This window comes from Topomyia yanbarensis, chromosome 3 (genome assembly GCF_030247195.1).
Source record: "Topomyia yanbarensis strain Yona2022 chromosome 3, ASM3024719v1, whole genome shotgun sequence".
NCBI lineage: Eukaryota > Metazoa > Arthropoda > Insecta > Diptera > Culicidae > Topomyia > Topomyia yanbarensis.
Window position 1 is genome coordinate 266,452,355 of NC_080672.1, and position 21,593 is coordinate 266,473,947.

Here is a 21,593-nt window from a genome sequence, read left to right on the forward strand (position 1 = left end):
AAACTTCACCGAACTGCCGTCAGCCGAGAGTCTCAGCAAACCCCCAACCAACAAAAACTCAGCAAAATTAAGCGGATCATCGGTGAAAAAACTTCGGTGCGTAGAGTGAACGTTCCGCTGCGTAATGCAGCATACTGGGAAGTTCGCTCAACTCTTCCCATGTTCCGTTCGCTATTGAGAATATTTTAAACCCCCTCAACAATTTTACTCATAGCACGGGTTGCATGACACTATGGAATTGGGGTTCCCTGTTTGGTGGGTTTTTACCACCGGAACAGGTAGTCTGTAGTGTAATTCTTAGCCGGTTAAAACAACCAATACCGCCACTACACGGCTTATCTAGGCTGTTCGGAGAAAGAAGCTGACATTGAAGGACAACTTCCATAGATGGCCGAACAGCCGGTCAATATACTAATATACAATCTTCTGAATAGATGCTCCCTCGTCGCCTTCAAACACCTAGCGTCAACTGATTTCATAAATATACAGTAAACGGTTTTTGGCATTTCAACCAAAATCGAGATTTGCTGTGATTTACAAACAAGAATTTGAGTTAACATGTAGGATAAAGTGCCTATTTTCACCATACAAAGCAAGGTGCCTCACTAATTCTTTCATTTCTCGCCCTACAATCAATGGAATGCGTAAAAATTGACATCAACAACCTTGCTTCGTTATTAAGAACTAATATAATAACACAAATAAGATGAAAACAGTAGGGGAGACTGAGGAGACTTGATCCCCGGGGAGACTTGATCCCATCATTGTAACTCAAAGGCGGATCAGAATACATTAATCGAATATACTAGAAAGTTGCGTAGTTTTATCTAAACATAAGTTTCTTTAACACACAAAAAAATAAATTGGACATGTGTTACCGAATTTTTACCGATTTAAAGAAAAAAATCTCAGAAGAACTGAAGAAGATTTATTTTCCAAATTTTCAAACTTTTATACAATTGATAAAGTCACCCACTACATACTATACTTTTGCATACAGAATTACAGGAGGATGTCAATTATATGAATACGTTATGATCGAGCTGATTTTTTTTGTTCAACTATATTTGTACTAAAGTTTGCTGAAATAGATGTTATGGGTTCACTTGATCCCTTCAAATTCGTGGAGATTTGATTCCCTTCGCCATGCTTCATACACACCACTGAAAATAACCAAATTCACACCAGAATAATTGAAGTCATTGTTGCCATAAAATAACAAAAAAAACTGTCAAAAATGAACGCTTTATCATACAAAAACTTAACTGTAATTGTTTACTACAGTATACGTAGCAACCATGCATCCCACATTTGACGTTTCTCAACCATAATAACGACAGCTTTCAAATAATTGCACAGAGATTTGGGGAATTCGTAATAAAAATCAGGTGAGAGATGCGTAATATGTGGTAACAAAAGTAGTAATATCTAATCACAACAATTGAATCAATACCACAATACATTTATAACATTGAATGGGGCTAGGTACCTATTTTTGCCATATTACGAAGGGTACCACATTATTTCATTAATAATTTTATTATTTCAGCTTCTTTGCTTTGCTATTAGGAGCAATTTTTAATTCCGATTATGGAGGCTTTAGCCTTAATGTCATTCGCCTCTTATTAAGAGCCAATATAATAACAAAATTGTCTTGAGAATGGTGCAAATCTTCTGTTTGAGCGCAGCAAAAACTCTAATTGAGTACCCCAATTATCGCAACACCATTTGAACCAATGCGTTGAGCAAAGATGGCAGACGCTGCTCTAACCAAAGGCTTCCGATGGGTAGGATGATAATAGAAACAGGGCAAAAATAGGCTTATTACCCTGCTCTTTTAAACACGTTTTCAAAAAATAATCAAGTGTCCCCAAATTATGGATCGAGTCTCCACTAATCAAAGAATTTTCCATTTTTTTGTTGTTTTCCAAAAATGCTCATAGCTCATGTCCAGTATAATATTTCCATGAAATTTTTTTTATGATTATCAGTCAACCCTAGAAACAATATAAAACTACAAAAAATACATAATTTTTTTTATCATTCCACGGAGTAGGATTGAAAAATAAAAAAGGGGATCAAGTCTCCTCAGTCTCCCCTAAAATACTCGTGTTTGAGCGCAACGAAAACTCGAATCGAGTGCCCCTATTGTGGCGCTACCATTTGACTCAATGCGTTGAACAAATATGGCAGACACTGCTTTAACCAACGGCTTCAAATGGGTAGGGTGATAATAGGAACATGGCGCAAATGGGATCATCACTCTATCAAAATGAAATAAAAAAATAAAAGTGGCGATTCCAATATGGTGGACTAAAATATGATTTTAACAATTTTGACAAAAAAAAATTCGTTTTGATCGTTTTCTGTGGTTATTTGATAACTCGCGATTATTATGCGTTGACTCTACAGATCAAACCGTGAAATACGTTCTCGAAATCTGTACACATGTACAGTGCAACGCGAAACATTTTGGGAACGTTCTCAAAGCCATAAAAAAGGTTTCTACTTGAGGCGCGTGTGTCCAGCCGAGAGCATCCCATAGCGACCAGCACGCCCTTTCGAACAATGACCTGTAGAAACTTTTTTTAAGCGGATCGAAAACCATTTAAGACAATATAGTAGACACTTATACTTTCCAAAAATGCAAAGAAAATAAATCAATTCATCAAAAAATACTTAAAATATTAAAATTTTCCTAAAAGGATAGCCCTTTTTTGGATCAGTTCTGGTGGTAACCAAATTTATGATGATCTTACTCCTGTCTCTTTGGGATCCAAGTGTTACACCACGTTCAGCATTAAAATCCATGTATTCATTATTACAAAAATTATGTATGTTACTTTCGCTTCAGGTCAACTGTAGGTCCCTTCCACCCCCATGCGCGATCGAACGATGGGTGGTAGCGGAGTTCAACTAGCAACGATCGCTCTGTTGCTATCGGCCACGATAGTAATGGTTCGGTCAGAACTGACGCCACCGTACTTCAATCTAGCCGAGGGACGCAAGATTACTGCATCGGCCACTTGTGGTGTGGACACCGATGGCCCAGAGCTATACTGTAAACTGGTTGGTGCAAACACCGAAAACGATCATCTGAACCAATACTCTGTCATTCAAGGACAGGTGAGATCATTTGCCCCCTTCGCTGTTTGCGATGAGCAAACATTGGCATTAGATGCAACGAGATCCGTGGTTTAATTTCAACTTTTCGTTCTTATCGGCTGTACTTACTTTGAAGCTTGGCCGGAAATGAAATCTACAGTTCATGCACACTGCCAAGAGTTGATAACACTATCGTCGTTCGTTTGATTTTCTTTCTTTCTTTCGTTTTCCGAAACATAGGTTTGCGACGTATGTGACCCGAATATTCCGGACAAGAGTCACCCTGCCGAGTACGCCATCGATGGAACCGAGAACTGGTGGCAGAGTCCACCGCTTTCCAGGGGCATGAAATACAATGAGGTCAATCTGACCATCGACTTTGGACAGGTTAGTAGGAAATATTCTTTTATGTTTGAAAGTATGAATTATCGTGAATTTTCACCGTATGCAACAACGATCTAACCGAGAACATGAAATTACCAGCTAGTGGACGTAAACAATATAGATGTGATACTCGTTGATTAAGTCAGATTGGCTTAGCTAATGACCAGCACACTGAATTTAAGTTTACGTCACTGAGCGAATTGAAAAAGAAGCATTTTATTTACTGAATTTGATATTCTGTTTAGCACAATAAAAATATACATATAAATGTATTGGTCGATTCATGGTTGTTCTTCCTTGGCTGACTGTAACGGAAATATGTTGGCATTATCGAGGTTCAAATAGCATAGCAACTGGGTGCTGATAAGCTCAATATGTTGTGTTATATGCTATGTGCTAGATGGTGTGTTCAGAGTTGCTCTAGTTTCCAGCTACCTTGATATTTAATCTAGTGAAGTATTGTTGTGAGCCAATTGTAGTGTTATAGGTTACATACTTTCAAAAATCGTCTTAGTTCGTAATTTTGATAATCTTTCCCCAATTGAAATATAATCCGTTTAATTTAATTAATATTTTAAACTATTCGAAATGCTAGAAAATGGAAGTCCAAGCTAGGCTTCATTGGTAGTTTTCATTATTGTTTGTGGCACTAAAAACTGGATTCTAACCGCACTGCGCACTTACTACTCTTCTATTAAATTCTTCTCATAGACTGGTTAGTTCGACTGGTCTGTCTATGAAAGTACCATCTCTATAACTTGAAATACATGTGTTTTGACAGCTCGCAGTTTTCAGTAGCAGTTTGATCACTCGCACTTTGAAAGTGCGGAGTCCAGGTTGGTGGGAAGTGCGGAATAATATTTCGAGGATATGAAGTCATACACGGAAAATCGATTCATCACAATTTCAACCAACAAAGTAATTGATTTTTTATTTCGTCTAAGCTTTTGTTGAAAACAATAATCTAGCACTGTTGGCTTGATGCTGTCAGCCTCAGTCTGAACATCAACGTTTCTGACTTAGCACAAAGCTTGAATGGCTTGCCTAGGTTAAAGCTTGAAATGCTTGTTTCATCTTCTGACATTTGTTTTAGCCTGGACATAATCGCATATGTCGTTTCACTACCCTTTTTATCCAATACACACATAACTGGAATTTGACTGATCTCTTTGCTGATTTAAACTAGTTCAACGTTAAATACAACATAGTATATTTCAAAATAATTACTAACTTTTATTGACGTTTTGTCCGGAGGTCAGGGTTACACACGTAAATTGAATATTGAGTTGTGTTTCTCATCACCCTATTAATGGATTGCAATCCTTACCCTTTCATGCCCAACTTTTTTTTGAAAACGGTGGGATCAAGAAACACGAGATGCCTTTTTGCATAAAGATTGGTGCTTCCTGCGCAGTGCTAGAAGCTGCTAAATTTTTACCTTTCAATGCTCAATACAAAATACAATATTTACAATCGTCCAATTACGTGGAAAACCAAGCCAAAGACTTCTAAATTGATCAGTTTTAACAGTATTCTATAATAATGCAACATAACTAAGATATATAAAAAAATCATTTTCCGTCGTCAACTTAAACTGAACCTGGCAGTACTGCTCCATGGGAATCCAATCAGACAAATTGACATATTACAAAATCCGTTATTGATTTAAGATTCACGATATAATCACCTAAACCCGAAATAGAAAGATTTTGGCAATTATCGACAAGAATTTCCACCCTCATTGGTATATATTTTATAAGGCACGTTTGCATTGCTGTACATTTGAAATGTTTTAAAATTAGGGGATCACGCATTGAAATTTTTGTAAGTGAATAATAATTTAATTAGTATTTGGGGGTGGGGATAATTAGAGCTTTTTATGACCAGTAATTTAGTTTTGAATTTTCAGGAAGGAAGCATATTGGAGCAATTAATTATACTAAACTAAGGGGAGTAATTTTCAAGTCACTGATTGAATTATATTAGGTCTAGGGGAGTCAACTAGAACTATTTGTATGCGTTGTAGTAGGGGAGACTGAGGAGACTTGATCCCCTTTTTTATTTTTCAATCCTACTCCGTGGAATGGATTTTTGATGTCCCAAGAAGTGCTGGGAATTCCTTTTCTGAGCTCTGATTTCTGAGACCAGGAGCTACTTGCTTTGGTTGTGCACCAGTTCTTCCTCGAGCAGTTATTTTTGGAGGACCTTGACAAGACTCCTTCTGTCCTTTACAATGAAGCTTAGGAGATGAAACCCTCTTTTTCTATTGCTTTTAGGCACAGCAGAAGAAGTTTCCTGTTGAGGGTCATCCAAGTCGCATTCGTCACAGGACAAGTTAGTATAGAAGATCGCAGAGACCGGCGGTGTAGATACCTTTAGCACTTCAGTAAAAGATCGCTTAAAGCGTCCCTGAAGGGAACGCTTCAGTATCTTCCCTTGCTGTTTGTACACGGGACATGTCGGTAGATCATGTGGGGTTCCCCCACTGTAGAGACACTTTACAACATTCCTTCGACAGAAATCATCCACATGATTCCCAACGCATTTCCCTCATCGAACCTTTTTGCTACAATGGGATGCTGTGTGCCCCTGTTATTTGAAATTAGTACAGCCCCTGCAGTTCGGCACAAAAAGGCGAACATGTCAAAGATGAGGTAGTTGGGTAGAACAGTCCCTGCAAAGGTCACCCGATAGGCGTCTCTTTCCATCAGCTGAAGACTGGAGTTGGAGACGACCCCACAGATTTTAACTTGATTAGGTGGTACATATACTCTGTATTCCTCTGACTCGCATCCAGCAATATCATTCGGACGAGCAGCTAGTAATAATATGTGCCTGTTTCAAACTATTTACCACCGCCCGAAGCTTATCAGGGCGAGAAATCTGTAATAGAGCTAGAGATTAATAAGTAGTTAAAGTTATGAAAATTTTAGAGCCATAGTACTCAAGTGAGAGCAATTATGTGATATATACAGATCGGAAAATTAGAAGTGGCAGGGTCATTAGAACAAGGCTTAATATTTTATGGACTAATCGTTTGTCTTCTGCTGGCAGAAGTCGAGCTTAGGCAGAGTTACTACGAACCGCTCAAGTCTATCAACATGTCTCACGCCAAAGACAGATTTGACCCTCTTTACCATGATAAGTAATAAAGAAAAATGTATGTCTTTTGGCATGATGGTTACTCGTTTGGCGTGGATGACTCACAGATTCGTATCCTCGAACAAACCGATAAGGTAAGCCTCGCTGATTTCTTGGAGGGCCATTCCGGCTAAGCACTGTAAGTGTAGATCGGTTTTGAAGTCTTGCGCATTCTCACGGACCAGACACTTGGAGGACAGCATGCAGATTAATAGCTTTATTTACTTCTGATAGCGGCGAAGTTCTTGCAGGGCAGTTCCTGGTCGGTAGCGATGGGGATTTTTAACGCCACCAGTGGCATAGGCACTTTTGTGTACAGCTTTCGTTTGCCAACTGCTTGCGGAAAGCTTCCCCTCTAGTGGACTTGCCTGCGGTCTGTTTGGTACTGATGCTGGTAGTACAACGACGCTCAAACGAATTATGAGCAAAACCGTCAAACCGATATTTTTGTATAGTCGCGAGAATACGCACTACTATCTCTCTCTTGGTTTAGTGCCATGTGCCTTTCCGCTTAGCACTTGCATTTTCAGCTTTTAATTTTTTTAAAAGAATGTTTCAGATTTAAACAGAAGTAAAATTGTTGGCGAAGGGCAATAATCGTAATTCTTTTGACTCATTTGTTAGCGCTGAAAAGGGCTCTATATAGAAATTAACGAACGCCGTAATCGACTCGATGCTATTACAATTCCTAACATTTTTATCAAAGAAGATAATGGAAAAGCCGATGAGAAGCAAGTTGTTTCAGGTAAACGAAAATTTCAATTATAACTCTTATTAGGAATTTTTTAGTGTGCTGAAATGAACAGGAGTAATTCTTTTGGTACGTTCTTCATAAAACCAATAAACCATAAACCAATCTTTCGACGTGAGTCATTTGCACGGGGTTTCCAAAACTAAAAACAAAACAAGTATGGCCTTACTGATTTCTTGGAGGGCCGCTACAGCTGAAAAGACAGCTGCTGATCAGCAGCTCAGTCTTCTCTTGGACTTTTTGACTGATGTGCACCGAGTTAGTTCCGCACACTGGTTTCGCTCTTTCGTGTATTAGTGCAAAAAATAAGTATGATCCATTGACACTTACGCTCGACAGTGTGAAACCAGTGAACTTCACTTCACCGCTGCACTGCCATCGAAAACGGCATTTTATAGCGACGAATTTCTGGCAGGTGACGATTTCTGGACGGCATCAATGCTTATTCGTGTCTGGAGAAACTTCCCTCAGGTGAACTATTCTGCTACTGTTCAGCTACAGCGGCTACTGACGACGGGTAAACGAGTGATGAAAAATAAAATTCAAATAGGTCATGTCTGATAATCGTTGCATGGTTTAGCGTTGTAAAAAAGTGGGACTAATAATGCAATGAAATGCTGACGAGAGCTGGTCGATTAATGCTGGCCAATTATGGCACAGATAATAATTGATTCTATTTTATTCTATTCTAACCCTTACACAGCCAGTATTGAAAAGCATCCTGGAAAACACCGCAGTTATTCTTTAGTGTTTTTCTTGTCAACAATAATATTTGAAGCATATTATGTGTAATATGTCGCAAATATTAAAACGGCCTGGCCTACTGTGCAGAGTTGGGTTAAAAGTTGTTTCAAAACTATGCGGCAATTAATTTATTCATTTAATGAATAATTTAACTAACGAATTGTTTTGAATCTTGAATAAGGAAGAAACGAGGACAACCGTACCGACCGTTTCAGTTTATAGGGGATTGGGATATATCGTTGGGAGTGACTCTGCTAAGAAGGTTAATGTCACTCCTTTGGTCCTTGGGGATGGGGCAGAGGGATTTACTCGTTGCCCTGGCTAATAAGCCTAGGTTAAAGCGCCTTTACTCGCTCTGCCGGTCCATTTTGTTTCTTTTCAATCAAACACAAATATTGAGGCTAGAGCGACTAAAAAATAGAATAATGCTAATCGCATTATTCTATTCTCCAGTCGCTGCAACCTCATCATCTACGTTTGATTGAAAAAAAAAAAGAAAATGTAACAGATACACTTCATCTAATTTCATGTTATAAGCACCACAATTGACAATGGTGTACATTTTTAAGATTTTTGCCCTGGGTAAGTGGTAGGCAACTTTCACTAAAGGAGTCTGATGTCGATGATACAACTCGACCGGATTCACTGCCACTAGGTACGCCACTTCTCACTCTAGCAGGTGGTAGTACCGATGTCTTGGCCAGGTGGGAGGAATCCTACAGAGTATCATCGGAAACGGAAGCCATTATATTCAACTCCCTATTCCATCAAGTATGCTTCCGGAATGGAAACATTCTTGATGGACCCAAGTTGTTGGCGGATCATTGAAGGAAAGGTCATGTCTGCAAACAAAACCAGTCCGTTGTTTTGTTAACTTGTATCACCCTTCTCCTCTACAAACTCCTCCCACGAACAGGGAAGTACCAGCAAACCTCACTGAAGCACTGACATGAAACCCCTGTTTCTGATTACCACTATGGCTATGAACTCAATAGAACCATCCAAGACAATAAACAACAACAAAAACGAAAGTCCAGAAAACCTCCCACGGCATGACAGCAGGAATCCAATGGATCGATCCCTGGTTCCAGTCGCTTGATGCCACACGGTATCTAGGCTGATTTGATCCAGAACAAAAGTGTTATCAACCTACTAGTGGCCGCCTCTATTCCCTCGCCAAGTGTTTAATGAAATAATTGAACAATATAATTTCAAGAACAATCACTAAAAAGATAGAAGATATAACCACGGGCTCACCAGTAACAAAGGTCCAAATTTTTTCACTCCGCTTCCATCACTTGGGACTGTACTATTCCAGTAGCGAAGAGCCCTTCTCCTCTTACTCCTAATTTCCTCAGTCGTCACCGAATCAGGAATCAGAATATATTGGCTCAAATGGCACGTTCCCCGTACATAGTCGGGGATTTGTGCCTAAATCATTTTTTCCGATCTTTAAAATTTTCACCGACAAACAAATTAACGACAACGACAAATTTTCGCACCCGATGCACATGGTTACTACGATCAATCCCCCCACACCTACCCAAAGATGCTTATACACAAACCTTATGGCACAGATAATAATTGATATCTGAAAACTTAATTTTTCTTTATTTTAGTAAGTTTCCATGCTTAGAAATCTAATAAAAAAATCATGAACATTTTTCTGATTTTTCTGGTGCAAACACTGTGGAATTTCATCAACAAAAGTTACTAACTTTCAAAAACTCTACTATCGGTTTGTTCCAAAATTTTGAAACGATTGTCGTAGTCCCTATATTGAAACCATAGTCGTAGTCACGACAAAAACAGTCACTGAAGTGGACCAATTTTGTGTGATGATGACGGGAATTAAAAAAAAGGTTTTCTAGTTCATCCGAAAACCGGCGTACTTATTTCGCAATTTTTTTTGAAGGTGTGAAAAATAGCTATATTTTGATTCAATAACAATTGTTCCTACGTTAATTTATTCTCGAAAACAGCTGGTTTCATCTGTCCGGATTCAAAGTAAACCAGACCTTATAATCAAGAATCGAGGTAATATTTATAGTTAAAAACTTCATTTCAAGCTTGATCGGTGAATTGGTAACTTCACAATTACTCAAATTCTTATGTTCAGACCTGATCAAATATTTAAAAACTGTGAAAGTTTGGAATACCTATTATAAAATTTTTAAATTATTTAATATTTTTGAAATGCGGAATCGTTAGAAAATATTCCAGTCCAACTGCAGAACCTGGGGCTAAAATGCATGCTGCATCATCAGTTATAATGCATCCCGTCTCAATTTTTCAAGTGCACATTGATAAAATGCAGCAATTAAACTGCAACCCACGCTTATTTCAACTAGTGTGCTGTGTCAGGGAAATGAACTTGATCGCTTTGTTGCTTTACACCCGCAGGAATTTCACGTGGCTTATCTGTTCATCCGAATGAGCAATTCTCCTCGCCCAGGCTTGTGGACACTGGAGAAATCGATTGATTATGGCAAAACTTGGCTTCCGTGGCAACACTTTTCCGATTCACCGGCAGATTGTGAGACCTATTTCGGTGCTGAAAGTCTGCGACCGATCATAAACGACAACGATGTGATTTGTACTACGGAGTACTCGAAAATCGTACCGCTCGAAAACGGTGAGGTGAGTATAGCACAATGCGCGCAATATGCAGCCCCCAGCGGTGTCTTAAAATGTTGAATATAGGTGCTCCGTATAAGAACGATATTTATTGCAGATTCCGGTCATGTTGCTGAACAACCGTCCGTCGGCCAATAATTATTTCAACTCGACCACACTGCAAGAGTGGACACGTGCAACGAATGTAAGAATTCGTCTACTGCGTACCAAAAATCTGTTGGGACATTTGATGTCCGTGGCTCGTCAAGATCCAACGGTCACGAGAAGAGTAAGTTTTATCTGATTGTTTAGCAATGCAGTCCAAGTACTAATTGCTGTTTCAATCGACAGTATTTCTACTCGATCAAAGATATCTCGATTGGAGGTCGCTGTATGTGTAACGGACACGCCAACACATGTAACGTACTGGATCCACGGTCACCAACAAGAATCCTAGCATGTCAGTGCCAGCACAACACGTGCGGTATTCATTGTGCCGAGTGCTGCCCAGGATTTGAGCAGAAGAAGTGGCGCCAGAACACGAATGCCAGACCTTTCCTGTGTGAACGTATGTTGGTTGATCTTCTTTTGCTTTTTCCATTTTAATCTAATTAGTGATTTGAATTAAAAACAGCTTGTAATTGCCATGGTCATTCGAGTGAGTGCACCTACTCGGATGAGATTGACGAGAAGCGACTTTCGCTGGACATCCACGGTAACTATGAAGGTGGTGGAGTGTGCCAGAACTGCCAGGATAACACCGAGGGAATAAATTGTAACAAATGCAAGAACACCTTCTACCGTCCCTATGGCAAACACTGGAATGAGACTGATGTGTGTCAGCGTAAGTTGTTTAGTTACTAAGTATAGTAATAACTACAATGAGGCATAACATTGAAATTTTAGCTTGCAACTGCGATCATTTCTACTCGACTGGTAACTGCGAAGAAGAATCGGGTCGCTGCGAATGCCGAGTGGAGTTCAATCCACCGAATTGTGATTCGTGTTCTTACGGTCATTTTGGTTACCCGAACTGTCGTCCGTGTGAATGTAACTTGAACGGTACGATCGGTTACCATTGCGAAGCGGTGAATGGAGAATGTCCTTGCAAGCCAAATTTTGGAGGTGCTCATTGCAAACAGTGTGGTGAAGGATACTATGACTTCCCGGATTGTGAACGTGAGTAGCTCATTTCGAGTTCAGGTATTGTTCTTAGTGATGACATCTGTTTTCTTCCATTATACAATTTCAGCTTGTGGTTGTAACGAAATCGGTTCAGTGAGTCACATCTGTAGCTACGAGTCTGGACAGTGTCAGTGCAAGCCGAACTTTGCTGGACAGCACTGCGATAAGTGCAAGGATGGATTCTTCAATTATCCAACTTGCTCATGTAAGTACATATATGATATATACATATAATTATTTGATAAACTCTTTATTCACAGATTGTAACTGCGATGTCCGCGGTACGCTGGACGAGGTGTGCGACAAAGGGAACGGAAAATGTTTGTGCCGCGAAGGGTATGGAGGCCCACGTTGTGACCAGTGTATTGCTGGATACTACAACTATCCGGATTGTATTCCGTGCAACTGTTCTGGAGCAGGTAGCGTATCGACGGTATGCGACATCACTGGAAAATGTGCCTGTTTACCGAATTTCTCGGGTCGGCAGTGCACCATGTGTCAACCTGGATACTATCAATATCCGGAGTGCCTGGCATGTAATTGTAATGTTCACGGATCAATTGGACTGTCTTGTAATAACGAGGGTCAGTGCCAGTGTGCCTACAATTTCGATGGAAAAACTTGTGATCAGTGCAAGGAAGGATTCTACAATTTCCCGGCATGTGAGGAATGTAACTGCGATCCTGCTGGTGTGATTGCTAAATTTGCTGGTTGTGGATCTGTTCCTGCTGGGGAGTTGTGCCAGTGTAAAGAGCGGGTACAAGGAAGAATTTGTGACAAGTGTCGGCCACTGTATTGGAACTTGAATGCAAGCAACCCGCACGGTTGTGAGGATTGTGAGTGCTTCATTGACGGAACCATTGGTGCATTGGATACATGTGATACAAAGAGTGGACAGTGCGCTTGTAAACCATCGGTAACAGGTCGTCAATGTTCAGAGTGTCAAGATGGCACATTCGATCTCTTCGGTGCAAGCCTGTTTGGTTGTAAGGATTGTGGTTGTGATATTGGTGGTGCAGCTGATGACGTGTGCAACAAGGAGACTGGCCAGTGCAAATGTCATCCTAGAATTGCAGGCAGAACTTGTACATATCCGTTGACGACTCATTACTTCCCAACGTTATATCAGTTCCAATTCGAGTACGAAGACGGATATACTCCGTCGGGTGCACAGGTTCGATACCAGTTCCACGAAGACGTTTTTCCAGATTTCAGTAAACGAGGCTACGCTGTATTTTCGGGTCTTCAGAACGAGGTGATCAATGAAGTAAGCATTATGAAATCTTCTGTCTATCGTCTCGTTATTCGCTACAAGAACCCAACGAATGATAACGTGATAGCACAAATTCTAATCACTCCTGATAATCCAACAGAGTTAGAACAAAAAGCAAAGGTTCTTTTTAAACCGAATGACCATCCAGAGTTCGTAACAGTATCTGGAGCTAAGGGTGAGATTCCGTCACCTGTCGTTCTGGATCCCGGACGATACACTATCAGCACCAAGACCGATAAGAACGTTCTCCTGGATTATTTCGTGCTACTTCCAGCAGCGTACTATGAGGCACCTCTTTTAACAAATAAAATCGTAAACCCTTGTGAGATTACCGATTTAGGATTATGTCGTCACTTCAAGTACCCGAACATCGTTGAATTTAAACCGCAAATCGAAGCCTATATCGCTGAAGATGATGAATCGTTCAAACCAAGTGAGTTCTTCAAAGACTATGAACATCTGGATGTGATTCATGAGGAGAGTCTTCCCCTGTTGACCGTAGATCAGAATGAGTTAAATTATGTACTAGAGGTTCCCCGTCCTGGCAGATATGTTCTAGTGGTAGATTATGTAACAAACCGCCACAGTCAGGATATCTCCGTCCTACAAATCAACCAAATCGGAAATATCGAACAGGACGGTACTGTGACCGCGTACCCGTGCATTTATACTACAGTCTGCCGCCAGCCAGTCATCGACAAGGAATCGCGTGAAAAAGTATTCTACATCGATCCGAATGACCGGAAACCGATCACAGTCTCTAGTCAGGAACCCAGCGGATCGGTTGCAATTAAATCCATTACTGCTATTCCTTACGATGAATGGTCTATTGACTATATCAGCCCAAGCCCAGCCTGTGTGATGGAAAATGGTAAATGTGTGTTGACGACCTATCGGACCGCTCCAGAATCCAAGAAGATTGATTTTGAGACCGACAATGAAGAACGCATTGCTGAGACAAACCCGATCGATTTGTTTGACAATACAACTAAGCTGGTTTATTTGGATAAGGACGAACCAGCCCTGAATATCAAAACCAAAGTACCACATCCGGATCGTTACGTAATCATCGTGAAATTCTACCAACCAAATCATCCAACGTTCAACATTCAGTACCACATCGAGGCGGATAGACAGAACTATGATGGCAAATTACCACTTAGACATTGCCCAGCCAACTCCGGCTGTCGCGAAATTCTGAAACAGGACAACGGTTACATCTGGTTCGACATTGAGGATACATTCGATTTCACTTTGCTTAGTGGTGCCACGAAGGGAGTTTGGTTGGACTACATTCTGCTGGTACCAGCTGATCAATACTACGATGATCTACTGCACGAGGAAACTTTTGATCAGACCAAAGAATTTATTAAAAAATGTGGCCAAGATCACTTTTACATCCAGTTGAATGCAACCGAATTTTGCAAGCAGGCTGTTTTCTCGTTAACTGCTGATTACAATAGTGGGGCTTTGCCTTGTAATTGTGATTACTACGGATCAACTAGTTTTGAGTGCGAACAGTTTGGCGGTCAGTGTCAGTGTAAACCGTATATAATTGGAAGACAGTGTGAAGCATGTAAGACTGGCTATTATGGATTCCCGGATTGTAAGCCTTGTGATTGTCCATCGACGGCGTTGTGTCAGAAAGATACGGGCGAATGTATATGCCCGGATAGGGTGACCGGCGAAAAGTGCGATCAGTGCATGCCGTATACATTCAATTACGATCAGATCGCTGGTTGCGAAGAGTGTAATTGTAGTCCGTTGGGCGTGGAAAACAATAATCTTCAGTGCGATTTGGAGAGCGGACTATGTGCCTGTAAATCGAATGTAGTGGGAAGATCGTGCGATCGTTGTCAGTACGGGTTCTTTAACTTCCCATATTGTGAGCCGTGCAAGTGTGATATTAGAGGAACTACGTTCGAGATCTGTGATCAAACCGATGAGACGTGTTACTGCAAGAAAAATGTACAAGGGCGTGAATGTAGTCAGTGTGTTGATGGGACGTACAATCTGCAAGCTTCAAATCCTGAAGGATGCACTAAATGTTTCTGTTTTGGACATACATCAGTTTGCGAGACTGCTTTCCTAAGGCCGTTCAATGTCAGCATGATGAAGGATGTCACACTTAATACGATCAAGTTGCTAGGCGGCAAACCAACAATTTCTCCTTGGCTTGTGGACGGAGATATTATGGTCAATGAAACTTCAGCGGAAGTAGCTCTGAGTGATGTTGATAATGAGGAGCTCCTGTCTGGATTGGCATACTTTGGAATGTTGGATTATTTGCTCGATTTGAACAGTCACATAACTGCTTATGGGGGCTACCTTTCCTACAAGATCTATTACACCAATGGTTTGTTTGGAAGTTCCTTGATCGGCCCCGATGTCATTTTGGAGGGAAAAAACATGGTGATCTCTCATCAAAGCATTGAGCAACCTGCATCGAATACTGTATTCAATGGACGAGTACAAATGGTTGAAACAAGTTTCCAAACCGCTTCTGGTGGTTCTGTTACACGCGAACAGTTTATGATGGTTATGCGAGATCTTAAGGCAATCTATATAAGGGCATCTTACTGGGAAAATGGTTTGTCAACCATTATTTCGGATGTTAGTTTAACTATGGCTCATGACGATCCGGGTCATTATGATATGTACGAGGAACTATCAGTGGAGCGGTGTTCTTGTCCTCCAGGTTACACTGGATTGTCGTGTGAGGACTGTGCTCCTGGGTATTATCGAGATCCTAATGGCCCCCATGGAGGCTACTGCATACCTTGTCAGTGTAATGGACACGCAGACACGTGTGATTGCAACACTGGAATTTGTAACGAGTGCCAGCACTATACTACCGGTGATCATTGTGATCAGTGTATTGAAGGATATTATGGTAACGCGACTAGAGGCTCTCCTAATGATTGTATGATCTGCGCTTGTCCGCTACCGATCGATTCCAACAACTTTGCCACCTCTTGTGACGTGTCGGAGGATGGGTATGAAATTCACTGTGAGTGCAAGCCAGGATATACGGGCGAAAAATGTCAGAGTTGTGCTCCAGGGTTCTTTGGACAACCAGAAATTGAAAATGAAGTTTGCAAACCTTGCGATTGTTCTGGAAACATTAATCCCGATGAGCCAGGCAATTGTGACTCTGTATCAGGTGAATGTCTGCTTTGTTTGAACAATACATATGGCCGAGCTTGTAACCTATGCGCTCCCGGGTTTTATGGAGATGCTGTTCAACTCAAAGATTGTCAGAGTTGTATCTGTGATACTGTTGGTACGGAACATTGCGATAACTTCATTGGAACATGCAACTGCTACCCGAATGTGGTAGGAGAAAAGTGCGATAGGTGCGAGGATGATCATTATGGATTTGAATCTGGCCGTGGTTGTAATCCATGTGATTGCGGAATCGCTTCCAACAGTACTCAGTGTGATGATCATTCTGGAAAATGTGCCTGTAAACCAGGCGTTACTGGACGACAGTGTGATCGTTGCGAACCTGGATATTGGAATTATACGGAAGAAGGATGTGTACCGTGTTCCTGTAATACTGATTACTCCAGAGGACTAGGATGTAACGCTCAAACAGGACAGTGTGAATGTCTTTCTGGTGTTGTGGGAGAAAAATGTGACTCATGCCCTTACCGATGGGTCTTGATTCCAGACACTGGTTGCCAGGAGTGTGATGGTTGCCATCATGCACTGTTGGATGTGACGGATGAGCTGAAAACATTGATTGATCCTGTGTTGCATGATATCGAAACGGTTGCCGATGACTACTATACGTCTCAGAAACTAAAATACTATGATGACTTGGTGGATGAAATTGAACCAGCTGTCCGCAAGTTAGACCCACATGGCGTGAATCTAAATCCATCTCGGCAACAAGTTGAGTCACTGGAAATGGATGTTAAGAATATCGACCGTCGTATCCAGTATGCTGATCAGAATACTAACGATCTGTCCGCTAGAAGTGAACAACTACTGAAGGGTTCATCAGATATAATTGACTCTTGCCGATTTGCCAATATCAACACTAAGAACACAATCGTTGAAGTAGAGAAACTTGCAGAAAATCTGGGCAAATCGGAAAGCAATAAACTCGATCAAGCGTACGCTGAAGCAGTCAACTACCTAAATTTGATCAAGCAGTATTCTGCCACACCTGGAAGCTTGAACGTGCAACTAGACAATGCTACTGAGTTGCTGGCTAAGGTTGATGAATTTGCTCGTCCTGTACATGACCAACAGGATAGGCTTAACAAATTACTGTACAACATTGGGGAGTTTGATGTCAAGTTGGAGGACTTGTACAATTGGAGTTTGAAGATCGAAGACGAAAGTAGAACAACTGCTAAACTGAACAACAAAAACAAGGGTGCCCTTGATTCTAAATTTGAAACAGTCTCTGCTCAATCGAAAGAAGCTCTTGAAAACATTGATAACGCTAAGAAGTTGATAGATGATTCATCTAAACTTAGCTTGGACATATTTACTACCCATGCTGAACTCGACAACGCAAACTCAGAACTGAAACAGTTGAATGCCAAGGTTGACAAAGATTTACCCGATCACGAGAAACAATATCACGACTTGGCCGCATCAATTCAGGACGCGATTGATTACGCAGCTAATCTGAAAGAAGACGCGCAACGCCTCACTGCAGACTATTCGAATGTGACAGCTAATTCGGAAAATGCATTGAAAGCTGCGACTGCTTACTCGAAAATTGCGGCAGCTGTGCATGCAGCCAAAGAAAACGCTAATATAACACAGTTGTTGGCGAAAAATGCAACCGATATGACTGCCGGAGTGGAACAACGTGCCGGAGAGTCAGATGGTGATTCTAGAGAACTTTTAAGCGATGCGGTTAGATCTTTGCAGGCATTACAAACAGACCTTGAACCTCACATTAACAAATCAGTTTCAACGGTTGATTATATCAAAAAGAGCAACCAGGACAGCGATGATGTGCTGTATTCCATCAATCAATCGCTGGATGGTATTCCGGAGGAATCTCACACAAACAGTTGGGAAAATGCCAGAGATCAAGCGGTCGATGCACAGGAAGACTCACAGAATGCTTTGAAGATTTTGGATCCTATTATTACGGAGCTACCAAAAAGTCTTTATCTTGCAGAGCAGTTGCCGAAGGAGATCGACCGCACCAATAAAAGTATTCAGTTGGCGGCTAGTCAAATCGAGCAATATAAAAACATGATACCCAAGGTTGAAATGCTGGTTGATGAAGTCGAAGACAAGCAGAATAAGATAGACTCAATCGTGAGTGATATTGGCGATCGTTTGGAGTCACTGAAAAAGCAAATAGCCAGTGCAAGAGCGTTGGCTAACAGCATCAAGTTCGGTATGACGTTCCATCCAAATACAACGCTGGAACTCAAACCACCGGAGGTGCTTTCACAGCTGGCTTCGAATTCCACGGTATCTGCTTATTTCAAGACTAATAAACCAGAAGGTTTCCTATTCTATCTCGGCAACGAGGTGAAACCAGATGCGAAGAAAACGTCGCGCGACGATTACATGGCGTTGGAGATTGAAAATGGCTACCCGGTGTTGTCGATTGATTTGGGTAATGATCCAGAGAAGGTTATTAATCCGAAATACGTGGCTGATGACAAGTGGTATCAGGCTATAATCGATAGAAGCGGAAACAATGTTAAACTGACGATTAGAGAAGAGCTGGAGAATGGAACTGAAATGATTCATCCGAAAGAGCAGGTGCTTCCGGGTGCTTATAATGTGTTCAATGTTGATCAGAATAGTAAAGTCTTCGTAGGAGGTTATCCACCTGAGTACAACATACCAAGTGATGTGAAATCTGGTGAATTTGATGGTCAAATACAGGATATACAAATTGGCGGGGAGCATGTTGGTTTGTGGAACTTTGTAGATGCCCAAAATGTTCAGGGAGGTGTCGAACGTGACAAGTTATTGGATGAGGACAAACCGACCACAGGATTCCGATTCGGCGGAAATGGATATGTAATGGTAGACGCAAAGTCGTACTCGTTCAAACATCGCTCGCACATACAGTTCCGTTTCAAGGCATCGCAGGATACTCAGGATGGATTACTGTTCTATGCTGGTAGAAATCGACATTTTATTTCGGTTGAAATGAAACAGGGAGCCGTTGTGTTCCAATTCAAATTGGGTCAACATGCCGAAGCTGTTACTATTGGCTCGACTGGAATGTTCAACGATGATAATTGGCATACTGTTTCTGCAGAGCGTGAGGGAGCTGCTGGTAAATTGACAGTTGATGGAAATGCTGTCTACCAGGAAACGTCAAATGTTGACTCCCCTAGTAATGTTGAACCATTAAAGATATCGGAATCGATGTTCTTCGGTGGCTATCCGGGTAAGATTAATTATTCCGAAGTGACGACCAAAGGTTTTGATGGATGCATTGATGACGTCTATATCTTGGGAACAAAGGTTGATCTAAGCATCAACCAAAAATCATTGGATGTTCGTCCTGGATGCCCAATGAAGTTCTCTTCTTTGCTGTCATTCCCACCACACCAATTTGGATATGTTAGTCAGCCAGGAGTTGTGTCATCGAATGGCCTTCAGGTGAACATCAAGTTTAGGACACTTCAAAGTCACGGAATTTTGTTCTATACCACAAATAACGATCAAAGTGGAACATTCGGATTAACAATAGAGGATGGAGTGTTGGTTCTACGAAGTTCCAAGGCAGAACTTAATACAGGCAACACTCATTACAATGATGGTGAATGGCATGCAGTTACTGCTACCCACGAGCATGATCGACTCTCTCTACTTGTGGATGATAATGATTCATTTGTATCGGACGAAATACCACCGCCTTTGTACATTGGTGATGGTGAGATTTACTTCGGAGGATTGCCAAAGAACTTTGTTACACCGAAAGGATCGATTGTCACTCCGGCATACTTCTGGGGATGTATTCGCGATGTAACTGTCAATGGACAGATTGTCAACTTTGCCAATTTGAAGGATAAAAAATCAGCGATCCTTGACCACTGTTCGAAGGATATATTTGCAGTTCATCCTCATGAAGTACCCTTGTACTATCCTGATGGTGGTAGCGAACCAGTGGTATTCACTGGATCGCGTTTCGGAACCGAAGATGCCAAGCCCGAAGGTGATAAAGACAATGAGATTGATGGAGAAGACGAGGAACAACCCAAACCTTGGCCTGTACCGGAAAGGGAAGAAGTCGAACCGGTTACCGATGCTCAAACAACAATTCCAACTACTGAATCTACAACGACAACAACGACAACCACCAAACGTCCCCGGCCACCACCGGAGAAACCGGAACCAACTTGTAAGTTACCAATTGTGCCAGATCAAGACGTTGACTTTGATGCTGGTTATCGTTTCGGAACTGGGCCCTTCAGTCATATTGAATTCAATGAAATACCACAGAAGATTAAGAAACAATACGAGTTCTCACTCAGTTTCAAAACCGAATCCACCGAAGGAGTTCTATTCTATGCTGCCGATTCTCGCCATACAGATTTTATTGCGCTGTACCTGCGAGAGGGCAAAGTCTTCCATTCGTTCAATTGTGGATCTGGTTCGGCCAACATCAGTTCCGAACGACAGTACAATGATAACGAATGGCACACAGTTCAGTTTTCCCGTTATCATAACAAGGGAAAGCTAGTCGTTGACAGTGAAGATGAAGTACATGGTGAATCAGCCGGAAACACTAGAACTATGCAAGTTCAAGCTCCATTCTTCGTTGGCGGTGTTTCTGGAGGAGAGCACTACGAAGATGTTGCTCTAAATCTCAAGATAGACAAAAACATCTTGGAACGCGATCAGTTCGTAGGATGCATCAATGACATTCAAGCATTTAACAGACCGTTAGGTGCACCGTCCAACATTACTCAAACGGTTCCTTGCTCATCCCAAATTGAGAGTGGCATGTTCTTCGGCAAGGGAGGTGGTTTTGTCAAGCTTCGTGAGAAATTCAAGGTTGGTACCGAGCTGACCGTTAGCATGGATATCAAACCGAGATCACCAACCGGTCTGCTGATGTCTGTGCATGGAAAACGTGCCTTCTTCGTGTTAGAATTGATCAATGGTAACATCAGTTTGACGGTGAACAATGGCGATGAACCATTCACGGCGATGTATGCACCAGATTCCAGCGAAAATCTGTGCGATGGCCAGTGGCGTACGATAACGGCGATTAAATCGTTCTATGTTATCACCATCAAGGTGAACGATGTTAGCTCAAACCCGGCCATCGGAGATGCTCGTTCGGGATCGACAGATACCACGCGACCGCTGTTCCTTGGAGGACATCCTCATCTTCAGAGGGTTAGTATTTTGGTTGTAATTTTGTTTCTGAGTGTGATCATTTAA

The 21,593-nt window shown here is 41.4% G+C and overlaps 1 protein-coding gene across 1 annotated transcript in view; it reads left to right on the forward strand.

The window, feature by feature from the left end:
• The window catches only part of LOC131694305 (laminin subunit alpha), a 30,531-nt gene that overhangs the window by 7,809 nt on the left and 1,129 nt on the right, over positions 1-21,593 (forward strand). Inside the window, exons 2-10 of the mRNA XM_058982929.1 lie at positions 2,855-3,126; positions 3,346-3,492; positions 10,529-10,765; positions 10,860-11,030; positions 11,093-11,309; positions 11,376-11,585; positions 11,648-11,920; positions 11,994-12,131; positions 12,187-21,548. Of these exons, the coding sequence (XP_058838912.1) occupies positions 2,881-3,126; positions 3,346-3,492; positions 10,529-10,765; positions 10,860-11,030; positions 11,093-11,309; positions 11,376-11,585; positions 11,648-11,920; positions 11,994-12,131; positions 12,187-21,548 (11,001 nt within the window). The 5' untranslated portion in view covers positions 2,855-2,880. The remainder of the gene's footprint in view (positions 1-2,854; positions 3,127-3,345; positions 3,493-10,528; positions 10,766-10,859; positions 11,031-11,092; positions 11,310-11,375; positions 11,586-11,647; positions 11,921-11,993; positions 12,132-12,186; positions 21,549-21,593) is intronic.